We start from the raw sequence: 15,034 nt of genomic DNA on the forward strand, positions 1-15,034 counted from the left end.
TTAGTTAGCCTCTGTTGTCTCCTCTCAATTTTCTGCTAACTTCTGCCTGCAACTTGCAACCTCTGTCTTCTCTCTCTCTCTCTCTCTCTCTCTCTCTCTCTCTCTCACATTCCTCCTAACTTTTGCCTCACATATTCATCCACCATCTCTTAGTTAGCCTCTGTTGTCTCCTCTCAATTTTCTGCTAACTTGCCTGCAACTTATGCAACTCTCTCTCTCTTTCCTGTTCATTAGTCGTTTGTTTTCTCAACCAACATTCCAAGTCTTTGTTCAACACCAGCACCACGATTCCTCCCTCCTTCTCCCTTCTTTCACCTTCCTCCTTCCTCCTTCTCTCCCTTCTTTCACCTTCCTCCTTCCTCCTTCTCTCTCTTCACCTTCCTCCTTCCTCCTTCCCTCCCTTCACCTCCTTCCTCATCATCTCTCACTTGTCACGTTCATCAGGTATTCGTCATTTCCCTCGTTTAAGGTAATGACTGAACGAGGACCCCACAACACAGAGAGAGAGAGAGAGAGAGAGAGAGAGGGAGAGAGAAAAAAAAAAAAAAGAGAGAGAGAGAGAATTATCTACTCCTGACAACAATCACCAGAAATAAATATACCGTCAACTGGTGATGACAACCATGTCGTCAGCATCTATGGTGTCAGACAAACACACCTGGTAAGTTATTGCTGACACTACTGCTGACGACGGTGTTGGGGGCTGACTCTGGGCTGATAATGGTAGAATTGTCTCTTGGGAGTAACCAAGAGTAAGGAGGAGTGTCTCTCTCTCTCTCTTTATTCATGTCCATCCCAAACTCCTACCTGGCTGTCCCTCAAAGCCGCCCATCTACCTGGCTGTCCCTCAAAGCCGTCACTCCTACCTGGCTGTCCCTCAAAGCCGTCACTCCTACCTGGCTGTCCCTCAAAGCCGTCACCCTACCTGGCTGTCCCTGCCGTCACTCCTACCTGGCTGTCCTCAAAGCCATCACTCCTACCTGGCTGTCCTCAAAGCCGTCACTCCTACCTGGCTGTCCCTCAGCCATCACCCTACCTGGTCCCTCAAGCCTCACCCACCTGGCTGTCCCGCCGTCCCTACCTGGTCCTCAAAGCCGTCACTCCTACCTGGCTGTCCTCAAAGCCGTCACCCTACCTGGCTGTCCCTCAGCCATCACTCCTACCTGGCTGTCCTCAAAGCCATCACTCCAACCTGGCTGTCCCTCAAAGCCGTCACTCCCTACCTGGCTGTCCCTCAAAGCCATCACTCCTACCTGGCTGTCCCTCAAAGCCGTCACTCTACCTGGCTGTCCCTCAAAGCCACACTCCTACCTGGCTGTCCCTCAAAGCCGTCACTCCTACCTGGCTGTCCCTCAAAGCCATCACTCCTACCTGGCTGTCCCTCAAAGCCATCACCCTACCTGGCTGTCCCTCAAAGCCATCACTCCTACCTGGCTGTCCCTCAAAGCCATCACTCCTACCTGGCTGTCCCTCAAAGCCATCACCCTACCTGGCTGTCCCTCAAAGCCATCACTCCTACCTGGCTGTCCAAAGCCGTCACTCCTACCTGGCTGTCCTCAGCCGTCACTCCTACCTGGCTGTCCCTCAAAGCCGTCATCTCCTACCTGGCTGTCCTCAAAGCCATCACCCTACCTGCTGTCCCTCAAAGCCATCATCCTACCTGGCTGTCCTCAAAGCCATCACTCCACCTGGCTGTCCCTCAAAGCCGTCACTCCTACCTGGCTGTCCCTCAAAGCCGTCACTCCTACCTGGCTGTCCCTCAAAGCCATCACCCTACCTGGCTGTCCCTCAAAGCCACTCACTCCTACCTGGCTGTCCCTCAAAGCCGTCACTCCTACCTGGCTGTCCCTCAAAGCCGTCACTCCTACCTGGCTGTCCCTCAAAGCCGTCACCCCTCCCTGAAGGTAATTCTCTTCGTCATCACACACTCCTGCACCTTCAGCAGACAAGACAGACAGACAGACAGACAGACAGAAAGACAGATACACAGACAGAGACAGACAGACAGACACACAGACAGAGGAGACAGACAGACAGAAAGAAAGACACAGACAGACAGATACACAGACAGACAGACAGACAGAAAGACAGACACACACACAGACAGAAACAGACAGACAGACAGACGCGATCTATAGTAATAAACCTTTCACGTGTTAAGTTCTGGCGTTGGTGCATTCGTCTGGCGTTACTCGTCTGGCGTTGGTCCATCTGTCTGGCGTTAGTCCATTCGTCTGGCGTTAGTCCATTCGTCTGGCGTTAGTCCATTCGTCTGGCGTTGGTCCATTCGTCTGGCGTTGGCCCATTCGCGCTGGCCCATTCGTCTGGCGTTGGCCCATTCGCTGGCGTTAGTCCATTCGTCTGGCGTTAGTCCCGTCTGGCGTTGGCCCATTCGTCGGCGTTAGTCCATTGTCTGGCGTTAGTCCATTCGTCTGTTAGTCCATTCGTCTGGCGTTAGTCCATTCGTCTGGCGTTAGTCCATTCGTCTGGCGTTAGTCCATTCGTCTGGCGTTAGTCCATTCGTCTGGCGTTAGCCCATTCGTCTGGCGTTAGTCCATTCGTCTGGCGTTGGTGCATTCGTCTGGCGTTGGCCCATTCGTCTGGCGTTGGCCCATTCTTCTGGCGTTACCCTATCTGGCGACATTGGTCAAAATAAAATATCTACCACCTAGCACACCTGACACATAACACACCTAACATCTGACACACCTGACACCTGACACACCAGGACACCTAAAACACCTGACACACTAACACACCTGACACACACCTAAAACACCTGACACTTAACACACCTACACCTAAAACACCTGACACACTTAACACACCTGACACCCAAACACACCTGACACCTAACACACCTGACACCTAACACATCTAACACACCTGACACCTAACACACCTGACACACCTAACACACCTGACACCTAACACATCTAAGACACCTGACACATGACACATCTAACACACCTGACACCTGACACACCTGACACACCTGACACCTGAGAATGGCTGAGGTGTGTGGTGGAGGCCAATAGTTAGATCATAATGAATTAATCAAAGCCGATTAATTCAGCATTGATTCCGCTGTTAAATTAGCACAGGGTAATGAGGTGTACTGTCCTGGGGATTAAGATTAACTATGCGGTGATGACTGGTGATGACTGGTGATGATGGTGACTGGTGATGACTGGTGATGACTGGTGATGACTGGTTGGTGACTGGTGATGATGGTGATGATGGTGGTGACTGGTGATGATGGTGATGAGTGGTGACTGTGACTGGTGATGATGGTGACTGGTGGTGACTGGTGATGACTGGTGATGACTGGTGTGACTGGTGATGACTGGTGATGATGGTGATGACACTGGTGATGATGACTGTGACTGGTGATGACTGGTGGTGACTGGTGTTGATGGTGATGATGGTGATGACTGGTGGTGACTGGGATGGTGATGATGGTGATGACTGTGGTGACTGGTGATGACTGGTGGTGACTGGTGGTGACTGGTGGTGACTGGTGATGATGGGATGATGGTGATGGTGATGACTGGTTGACTGGTGATGACTGGTGGTGACTAGTGATGATGGTGGGGACTGGTGGTGACTGGTGGTGACTACTGATGACTAGTGATGCCTGTGATGACTGGTGATGACTGGTGGTGACTGGGGTGACTACTGCTGACTGGTATTGACTGATGGTGACTGATGACTGGTGATAACTGGTGATGACTGATGGTAACTGGTGATGACTGGTGATGACTGGGTGACTGGTGATGACTGGGGATGACTGGTGATGACTGGTGATGACTGGTGATGACTGGTGGTGACTGGTGATGACTGATGGTGACTGGTTATAACTCCACACGAGACAGGAATACCGAGGCAAAAAATAATAATATTTTTATTAAATTCCTCGCTTGAGATATTGCAGCAGCTTGTTGTTGTTATCCACCTAACTCAACCTAACCTGACCTGACCTGACCTAACCTGACCTGACCTAACCTAACCTAACTGACCTAACCTAACCCAAATGTCAACAAAGGTCAGCTGATGGTAAGAGTCAGCATCCCTTCTCTACAACGAGAGAGAGAGAGAGAGAGAGAGAGAGAGAGAGAGAGAGAGAGAGAGAGAGAGAGTCACAAACTTTGAAACCGAGACCAATTTTACACCTGTGACTGACATTGATTACCAGCCAGCTTGGTAACGTCACCTGTAATTTCTACCAAAAGCTATTCCACAAAACCAAAAAAAAAAAAAAAATACCAGATAATAATTTATTCCAAAAAATTATGAAACAAATATTATAGAAAAAATACCAATAATGCGTCAGTTTATTCTTAAAATTATTAACAAAATTTAAGTCAATTTGTCACTTTGAGGGTTTTAATTCCCAAAAAAAATCCTGACGTGGTTAAAATTTATTCTAAAAAACAAAACAAAATAAGAAATGGTGATTTTATGTCTGATGAAAAAGTATTTACAAACTGACAGGAAATAAAGCTGTCGGCAACTGGATCCTAATTTATTTCAAAAGGTAAAGAAAAAATAAACATCCAGGTAAAAAAAGATTAAAAAAAGACCGTAAAAACGAATAAATGTCATCATCACATTTTATAAATAAAACTATTAATATATAAACCGATAAAATAAACTTGTTGCCTCCATGATCAGTTAAACGAAAAAAAAAAAAAAATCGTATAAAAAATAAACTTGGTACTTATACAGTCTGTGATTTATTCCAATATCTATACAAAAAATGGCAGATTATATATCCATTTATTTTAAAAGATTTACTCTAAAATACAATATATAGTTTACTTTCTTAATTCTAAAATAAAAATAAATTACAAAAATATATAATATCGGATTTGTTCACGTGACTAAGTAATTTATTCCAGAATCCACAAAAGTGAGTAAAAAAAAGGCCAAAGATTAATTTCTAAGTGAATTTCGACATGATATCACGGCACATTATCTTAGACTCTACTGGTGTGTGTTTACGTCTGGGGGTTGACACGAGTACCACCAGAGGCGTTGCTATCGTGTTTGTGATCGCCGAATAGCTGGAGTGGATCATCTGGTACTAATACTACTATTACTATTACTACTACTAACACTACTACTGCTACTTCCACTCACAAGCACAACAGCAACAATTTCTACTACAACAACCACAACTTTACTATGGAAACTGTCCCGACATTCACAAGCCTACCTACGCCTTCCTTCTCCCTTCTCTTCCTCAATCATCCCCTCTTCCCTCCTCCACTTCTTCTTCCTCCTCTTACCCCCCCCTCTTCTCTTCTTCTCCTTCCTCCTCCTCTTCCACCTCCACAGTCCTGGGAACCTCTTCATTTATCCTTCCTGGCTTTCCACGGGTCTATTGGAAACACGAGAGGCGCTGAAAGTCTTAGTGCCTACAACACCGAGGTGCTGAGGATTACTTCCCTACCTCCTACCTCCTCCTACCTCGCCTACAGGCTTTTGTGTCTCCAAGGACCGCCAGGAGACCATCCCTTTAACTGTTCCCGTCTCCGGTCTCCAGGGTCTTTAAGAGATGATTTCTCTTCCCATCCAGGACTCACGGGCCAGACGAGACCATCCTCTTGACTGTCTCCCCGTCTCCTAGGATCTCCAGCTCTGTCTTATGCGTCTCCTTTTATGCCCTCTCCACCGTGTGTTTTAGCCTTCCCTAGGAGATTGTGTCTCTGTATCCATGGCCCCTAGGAGACGTAATACCACAGTATCTCCATAACCACTTTCTCCCCCCCCTCCTCCCTCCCAAGAAATTCCCCAGAACCCTTCCTTTCCCCCAGAAATTCCCCAGATCCCCCATAAAAGAGGACTGCCTCCCCCACACACACTATACAGCAACGGGAAAGGGTCAAGTGCCTACAGCGTTAATACATGTTTATTGGTCTCGATAAAACCTAACCTAATTTAAAACAAAACTGGGTTGGGTTAGGTTAGTAATTAGCCTGGGTTAGGTTGGGTTAGATTAGATTAGCCTGGGTTAGGTTAGGTTAGATTAGATTAGCCTGGGTTGGGTTAGGTTAGATTAGATTAGCCTGGGTTAGGTTAGGTTAGATTAGATTAGCCTGGGTTAAGTTAGGTTAGATTGGATTAGCCTGGGTTAGGTTGGGTTAGATTAGATTAGCCTGGGTTGAGTTAGGTTAGATTAGATTAGCCTGGGTTAGGTTAGGTTAGATTAGATTAGCCTGGGTTAGGTTAGGTTAGATTAGATTAGCCTGGGTTAGGTTGGATTAGATTAGCCTGGGTTAGGTTAGATTAGATTAGCCTGGGTTAGGTTAGGTTATTAGATTAATCATGCTAGGTTAGGTTAGGTTAGTTAGCCTGGGTTAGGTTAGGTTAGATTAGATTAGCCTGGGTTAGGTTAGGTTAGATTAGATTAGCCTGGGTTAGGTTAGGTTAGATTAGATCCACAGGTTGGGTTGGGTTAGATTAGATTAGCCTGGGTTAGGTTGGGTTAGATTAGATTAGCCTGGGTTAGGTTAGGTTAGATTAGATTATAGGTTGATGTCAGATCAATTCCGTTTTATTTCAGTTCTTAGAGAGAGACACGACACATTCTCTATAATATAAACATGTCTTCTCTCCTTGATCGACGACCATTTTTTAGTACATAGTAAAAGTGTCGTGTTGGGAGCCAGGAGCATAATAGGAGGCAAGGTCGTGTTAAGGCTGTCAGGAGAGGCAGTCGTGGTGTGGAAGTGGGGTCGTCGTGGTGGTGGAAGGGGTGGGGTCGTCGTGATGGTGGAAGGGTGGGGTCGTGGTGGTGGAAGGGGTGGGGGGGTCGTCGTGGTGGTGGAAGGGTGGGGTCGTCGTGGGTGGTGGAAGGGGTGGGGCGTCGTGATGGTGGAAGGGTGGGGGTCGTCGTGGTGGTGGAAGGGTGGGGTCGTCGTGGTGGTGGAAGGGGTGGGGGTCGTCGTGGTGGTGGAAGGTGGGGCGTCGTGGTGGTGGAAGGGTGGGCCGCCTGGTGGTGGAAGGTCGTCGAGTGGTGGAAGGGATGGGGGTCGTCGTGGTGGTGGAAGGGGTGGGGTCGTCGTGGTGGTGGAAGGGTGGGGTCGTCGTGGTGGTGGAAGGGTGGGGTCATCGTGATGGTGGTGGTGGAAGGTGTGGGTCGTCGTGGTGGTGGAAGGGGTGGGTCGTCGTGGTGGTGGAAGGGTGGGGTCGTCGTGGTGGAAGGGTGGGGTCGTCGTGGTGGTGGAAGGGTGGGGTCGTCTGGTGGTGGAAGGGGTGGGGTCGTCGGCGTGGTGGTGGAAGGGTGGGGTCGTCGTGGTGGTGGAAGGGATGGGGTCGTCAGTGGTGGAAGGGGTCGTCGTGGTGGTGGAAGTGGGGTCGTCGTGGTGGTGGAAGGTGGGGTCATCGTGATGGTGGTGGTGGAAGGGTGGGGTCGTCGTGGTGGTGGAAGGTGGGGTCGTCGTGGTGGTGGAAGGTGGGGTCGTCGTGGTGGTAGAAGGGTGGGGTCGTCGTGGTGGTGGAAGGTGAGGTCGTCGTGGTGGTGGAAGGGTGGGGGTCGTCGTGGTGGTGGAAGGGGTGGGGGTCGTCGTGGTGGTGGAAGGGGTGGGGGTCGTCGGGTGGTGGAAGGGTGAGGTCGTCGTGGTGGTGGAGGGTGGGGTCGTCGTGGTGGTGGTAGTGGAACGGGGGTCGTAGTAGTGGTAGTGGTGGTAGTGGATATGAGGTCGTCTGACTTGCCAGCAGAAAATAAAGATAATAACACACACACACACACACACACACCACAACACACACACACACACACACACACACACACACACACACACACACACACACACACACACACACACACACACAGTAAGACGCCAAGAGTACCGTCTGGGATTTCACTTAGGAAGCAAGTCTTGACATGCCGGGAGGAACTTCTTTATGACTGTGTGTGTGTGTGTGTGTGTGTGTGTGTGTGTGTGTGTGTGTGTGTGTGTTTAAGGCCACTGTGTTTGCTTATGAGACGTATTTTTTGGGGTTTTGTTTTCGATGGTATGTGCGTGTACCTGAACCTGTACCTGAACCTGTACCTGTACCTGTACCTGTACCTGTACCTGTACCTGTACCTGAACCTATACCTGAACCTGTACCTGTACCTGTACCTGTACCTGTACCTGAACCTGTACCTACCTGTACCTGTACCTGTACCTGTACCTGAACCTGAACCTGAACCTGTACCTGAACCTGTACCTTCTGAACCTGTACCTGTACCTGTACCTGAACCTGTACCTGAACCTGTACCTGTACCTGTACCTGTACCTGAACCTGAACCTGAACCTGTACCTGAACCTGTACCTGTACCTGAACCTGTACCTGTACCTGTACCTGTACCTGAACCTGTACCTGTACCTGAACCTGTACCTTACCTGAACCTGAACCTGTACCTGAACCTGTACCTGTACCTGTACCTGTACCTGAACCTGAACCTGAACCTGTACCTGAACCTGTACCTGTACCTGTACCTGTCTGAACCTGTACCTGTACCTGTACACCTGTACCTGAACCTGTACCTGTACCTGTACCTGTACCTGTACCTGTACACCTGAACCTGTACCTGGACCTGTACCTGTACCTGTACCTGAACCTGTACCTGAACCTGTACCTGAACCTGTACCTGTACCTGTACCTGCCTGACTACCTGAACCTGTACCTGTACCTGTACCTGAACCTGTACCTGTACCTGTACCTGAACCTGAACCTGAACCTGTACCTGTACCTGTACTGAACCTGTACCTGTACCTGTACCTGAACCTGGACCTGTACCTGTACCTGTACCTGGACCTGAACCTGAACCTGTACCTGTACCTGTACCTGAACCTGTACCTGTACCTGAACCTGAACCTGTACCTGTACCTGTACCTGTACCTGAACCTTACCTGAACCTGTACCTGGACCTGAACCTGTACCTGTACCCACCTGTACCTGTACCTGAACCTGAACCTGTACCTGTACCTGAACCTGTACCTGTACCTGTACCTGTACCTGAACCACCTACCTGAACCTGTACCTGTACCTTACCTGTACTGTACCTGTACCTGAACCTGAACCTGTACCTGTACCTGTACCTGTACCTGAACCTGTACCTGAACCTGTACCTGTACCTGAACCTGTACCTGTACCTGCCATACCTGAACCTGTACCTGTACCTGTACCTGAACCTGTACCTGAACCTGTACCTGTACCTGTACCTGTACCTGTACCTGAACCTGAACCTGTACCTGTACCTGTACTGAACCTGTACCTGAACCTGTACCTGTACCTGTACCTGTACCTGTACCTGAACCCAACCTGACTGTACCTGTACCTGAACCTGAACCTGTACCTGTACCTGTACACCTGTACCTGAACCTGTACCTGTACCTGAACCTGAACCTGTACCTGTACCTGTACCTGTACCTGTACCTGTACCTGAACCTGAACCTGGACCTGCACCTGTACCTGTACCTGTACCTGAACCTGTACCTGTACCTGTACCTGTACCTGACACCTGTACCTGCACCTGTACCTGTACCTGTACCTGTACCTGAACCTGAACCTGTACCTGTACCTGTACCTGTACCTGTACCTGAACCTGTACCTGGACCTGAACCTGTACCTGTACCTGTACCTGTACCTGTACCTGAACCTGAACCTCTGAACCTGAACCTGAACCTGTACCTGTACCTGTACTACCTGAACCTGTACCTGGACCTGAACCTGCTGTACCTGTACCTGTACCTGTACCTGTACCTGAACCTGAACCTGTACCTGTACCTGTACCTGAACCTGAACCTGTACCTGAACCTGAACCTGTACCTGTACCTGTACCTGAACCTGAACCTGTACCTGTACCTGTACCTGAACCTGTACTGAACCTGTACTGGACCTGACCTGGACCTGTACCTGTACCTGTACCTGTACCTGAACCTGAACCTGCCTGTACCTGTACCTGTACCTGAACCTGTACCTGAACCTGTACTGGACCTGAACCTGTACCTGTACCTGTACCTGGACCTGAACCTGAACCTGTACCTGTACCTGTACCTGTACCTGAACCTGAACCTGACCTGAACCTGAACCTGAACCTGTACCTGTACCTGTACCTGAACCTGTACCTGACCTGTACCTGTACCTGGACCTGAACCTGAACCCGACCTGTACCTGTACCTGTACCTGTACCTGAACCTGTACCTGAACCTGTACCTGTACCTGTACCTGTACCTGTACCTGTACCTGAACCTGAACCTGTACCTGTACCTGTACCTGAACCTGAACCTGAACCTGTACCTGTACCCGAACCTGTACCTGTACCTGTACCTGTACCTGAACCTGAACCTGAACCTGTACCTGAACCTGAACCTGTACCTGTACCTGTACCTGAACCTGAACCTGTACCTACCTGTACCTGTACCTGAACCTGAACCTGTACCTGAACCTGAACCTGAACCTGAACCTGTACCTGTACCTGTACCTGAACCTGTACCTGTACCTGTACCTGAACCTGTACCTGAACCTGTACCGTACCTGTACCTGTACCTGAACCTGTACCTGTACCTGTACCTGAACCTGTACCGAACCTGTACCTGACCTGTACCTGTACCTGACCTGAACCTGAACCTGTACCTGACCTGTACGACCTGAACCTGAACCTGAACCTGTACCTGTACCTGTACCTGTACCTGTACCTGTACCTCGAACCTGTACCTGAACCTGTACCTGTACCTGTACCTGGACCTGAACCTGTACCTGACCTGAACCTGTACCTGTACCTGTACCTGAACCTGTACCTGAACCTGTACCTGACCTGAACCTGTACCTGTACCTGTACCTGTACCTGTACCTGTACCCATGTACCTGAACCTGTACCTGTACCTGTACCTGTACCTGTACCTGTACCTGAACCTGTACCTGTACCTGTACCTGACCTGAACCTGTACCTGGACCTGTACCTGTACCTGTACCTGTACCTGAACCTGTACCTGTACCTGTACCTGAACCTGTACCTGTACCTGTACCTGTACCTGTACCTGAACCTGTACCTGTACCTGTACCTGAACCTGTACCTGAACCCACCTGACCTGAACCTGTACCTGCACGTACCTGTACCTGTACCTGTACCTGTACCTGTACCTGTACCTGTACCTGTACCTGTACCTGAACCTGTACCTGGACCTGAACCTGTACCTGTACCTGTACCTGAACCTGTACCTGAACCTGTACCTGGTCCTGAACTGAACCTGTACCTGACCTGAACCTGTACCTGTACCTGTACCTGTACCTGAACCTGAACCTGTACCTGTACCTGTACCTAAACCTGACCTGTACCTGAACCTGAACCTGTACCTGTACCTGTACCTAAACCTGACCTGACCTGAACCTGAACCTGTACCTGTACCTGTACCTAAACCTGTACCTGACCTGTACCTGTACCTGCACCTGTACCTGTACCTGTACCTGACCTGAACCCAACCTGTACCTGTACCTGTACCCTAAACCTGTACCTGTACCTGAACCTGAACCTGAACCTGTACCTGTACCTGTACCTAAACCTGTACCTGTACCTGAACCTGAACCTGAACCTGTACCTGTACCTGTACCCCAAACCTGACCTGTACCTGAACCTGTACCTGTACCTGTACCTGACCTGTACCTAAACCTGACCTGTACCTGAACCTGTACCTGTACCTGCACCTGACCTGTACCTGTACCTGTACCTGACCTGTACCTGAACCTGAACCTGTACCTGTACCTGTACCTAAACCTGACCTGACCTGTACCTGTACCTGTACCACCTGTACCTGAACCTGAACCTGAACCTGTACCTGTACCTGGACCTGTACCTGTACCTGGACCTGTGCCTGAACCTGTACCTGTACCTAAACCTGAACCTGAACCTGAACCTGAACCTAGACCTGAACCTGTACCTGAACCTGTACCTGGACCTGTACCTGTAACTTGTATAATTAATCAATATACTTAATGAAGCGCATCATACACAACACCATCCCAATTAGCGGAAATAATTAAGTAAGGACAAAGGGCAATTAGTTTTTCACCCAGCTTAACTGCAGACAATCTAAAGCTTTACCTTATTTAGTATGCTGGAGTAGAGGAGGAGGGGAGGGAAGGGGAGGGGGATGAGGAGGGAGTAGGAGGATAGCTTGATAAAGAAGGAGGAGGAGGAAGAGAAGTAGGGAGGAATCTACGTAATGGATTAGAGAGAGAGAGAGATTGCTAAAGGCTGAGATGAGGAGGAAGGGAGGGAGGAGTGTAAATGGGTGTGGTGGTAGTGTGTGTGTGTGTGTGTGTGTGTACTCCCACAAACACACACATACACCCCACACAGGCGCTTAAGGACCCTTACACGCACCTCACACAGACCACACTCACACTGACCCTAACACACTCACACAGACCTCACACAGGCCCTCCACACACTCACACAGACCCTCACACAGGCCCTCACACACACACACAGACCCTCACACACTCACACAGACCCTAACACACTCACACAGACCCTAACACACTCACACAGACCCTCACACACTCACAGGCCGCGTAGAACAAATTTGAAGACAGTTGCTGGTCTGGAGCGAACAATGTTTTTATTTACATTTTGACGCGAACGTATAAAAGGGAGGTTAGGTTAGGTTATGTTAGGTTAGGTTAGGTTAGGTTAGGTTCGGTTAGGTTAGGTTAGGTTCGGTTCGGTTAGGTTGGAGAATTGGTTCGTCTGGTCAGGTTCGGTTAGGTCCGGTTAGGTTAGGTTAGGTTAGTCAGATCTGGTCAGGTCAGGTCAGGCTAGGCTAGGTCAGGTCAGGTTCGCAGTACAGATCAGGTCAGGTCAGGCTAGGTTAGGTCAGGTTCGGTTCGGTTAGGTCAGATCAGGTCAGGTCAGTCAGATCAGGTCAGGTCAGGTCAGGTCAGGTCAGGTCAGGTTAGGATGGCTCGTGTAGATTGATACACAGTTAAGTGGTCCTGATATTTGTTTTTTTAATTACTGCCACACCATCAACCAGTACTAACCAATATTACTACTACCACCATTATCATCAGCCACTGCTACCACTACCAATAACAATAACCCACCACCAACCACCACTACCACCAACAACAACAACCACCTCCACCACCACTACCACCAACAACAACAACCACCTCCACCACAACCACCAACAACAATAACCACCACCACCACCACCACCGCCCACTACCACTACTACCACCAACAAAAACCACCACCACAACCAACCACCACTACTACCACCATCCCCATCAGCTGAAAAACGCCTCAGAAATGGATCTCAACTCTAGCTTCGACGAGGTTCTGGCAAAGTGCAATTTCCTTATGGTAATAGCTGTTAGTAGTGGTGGAGCCGGTGGTAGGCCTACACTAATAGCAACCTAGGTCTACACTCCTAGCTAGTAGATCAGTATGTATGGTAGGTATGTGTTGGTATGGCTGGTAGGTTAGTATGTGTGGTAGGTAGATGTGGTAGGTGTGGTAGATGTGGTAGATGTGGTAGGTGTGGTAGGTGTGGTAGATGTGGTAGGTGTGGTAGGTGTGGAGGTGGTGATGTGGTAGATGGTAGGTGGTAGGTGTGGTAGGTGTGGTAGGTGTGGTAGGTGTGGTAGGTGGTAGATGTGGTAGATGTAGATGTGGTAGATGTGGTAGGTGTGGTAGGTGGTAGGTGGTAGTTGTGGCAGATGTGGTAGGTGTGGTAGATGTGGTAGATGTGGTAGGTGTGGTAGATGTGGTAGATGTGGTAGATGTGGTAGAAGTGGTAGATGTGGTAGATGTGGTAGTTGTAGATGTGTAAAAGTGTAGGTGTGGTAGATGGTGTGGTGGTAGGTCAGAATGCCTTGGTTAAACCTGATTTCGTGGAACTTCAGGGGTAATGAAATAGTTGAAACGAGAGGGGGGGTGGATGGTAGGAGTCACCCACCCACCACAACAACACCACCACCAGTACTATCACCACTACCAGTACCATCATCACCACCAGTACTATCATCACTACCAGTACCATCACCACTACCAGTACTATCACCACTACCAGTACTATCACCACTACCAGTACTATCACCACTACCAGTACTATCATCACTACCAGTACCACCACACTACCAGTACTATCACCACTACCAGTACCATCATCACTACCAGTACCATCACCACTACCAGTACTATCACCACTACCAGTACTATCACCACTACCAGTACTATCACCACCACCAGTACCACCACACTACCAGTACTATCACCACTACCAGTACTATCATCACTACCAGTACCACCACACTACCAGTACTATCACCACTACCAGTACTATCATCACTACCACCAATCACCACTACCAGTACCACCCACACTACCAGTACTATCACCACTACCAGTACTATACCTCATCACCAGTACCACCACACTACCAGTACCACCCCACCACCACACCACCACACCACCAGTACTATCACCACTACCAGTACCATCACCACCACCAGTACCATCATCACTACCAGTACCATCACACACCAGTACTATCATCACACCAGTACTATCACTACTACCAGTACACACCACACTACCAGTACTATCACCACCAGTACCATCACCACTACCAGTACCACCACACCACCAGCAACACCACCAGTACCATCACACCACCAGCACTATCATCACTACCAGTACTATCACCACTACCAGTACCACCCACACTACCAGTACTATCACCACTACCAGTACTATCATCACTACCACTACAATCACCACTACCAGTACCACCACACCACCAGTAATATCACCACTACCAGTACTATCACCACTACCAGCACCACCACCACCAGTACTATCACCACCACCAGTACCACCACACCACCAGTACCATCACCACTACCAGTACTATCATCACTACCAGTACCACCACACCACCAGTACTATCACCACTACCAGTACTATCACCACTACCAGTACCATCACCGCTACCAGTACCATCATCACTACCAGTACCATCACCACTACCAG

At 49.3% G+C, this 15,034-nt stretch overlaps 1 protein-coding gene across 1 annotated transcript; it reads left to right on the top strand.

Annotated features, from left to right (window-relative positions):
• The first annotated feature begins 786 nt into the window (after positions 1-786).
• LOC121879196 (adhesive plaque matrix protein-like) lies at positions 787-1,902 on the top strand. The gene has a single exon (XM_042385795.1). It carries the CDS (start codon positions 787-789, stop codon positions 1,900-1,902), a length of 1,116 nt encoding a protein of 371 aa, XP_042241729.1.
• Positions 1,903-15,034: the final 13,132 nt, after the last annotated feature.

The sequence above is a fragment of the Homarus americanus genome, unplaced genomic scaffold (assembly GCF_018991925.1).
Source record: "Homarus americanus isolate GMGI-L3 unplaced genomic scaffold, GMGI_Hamer_2.0 scaffold52209, whole genome shotgun sequence".
Taxonomy (NCBI): Eukaryota; Metazoa; Arthropoda; class Malacostraca; order Decapoda; family Nephropidae; genus Homarus; species Homarus americanus.

Excerpts from the sequence above, each read along its gene's own strand:
- LOC121879196 (XM_042385795.1), top strand. The coding sequence starts at position 787 with ATGTCCATCCCAAACTCCTACCTGGCTGTCCCTCAAAGCCGCCCATCT.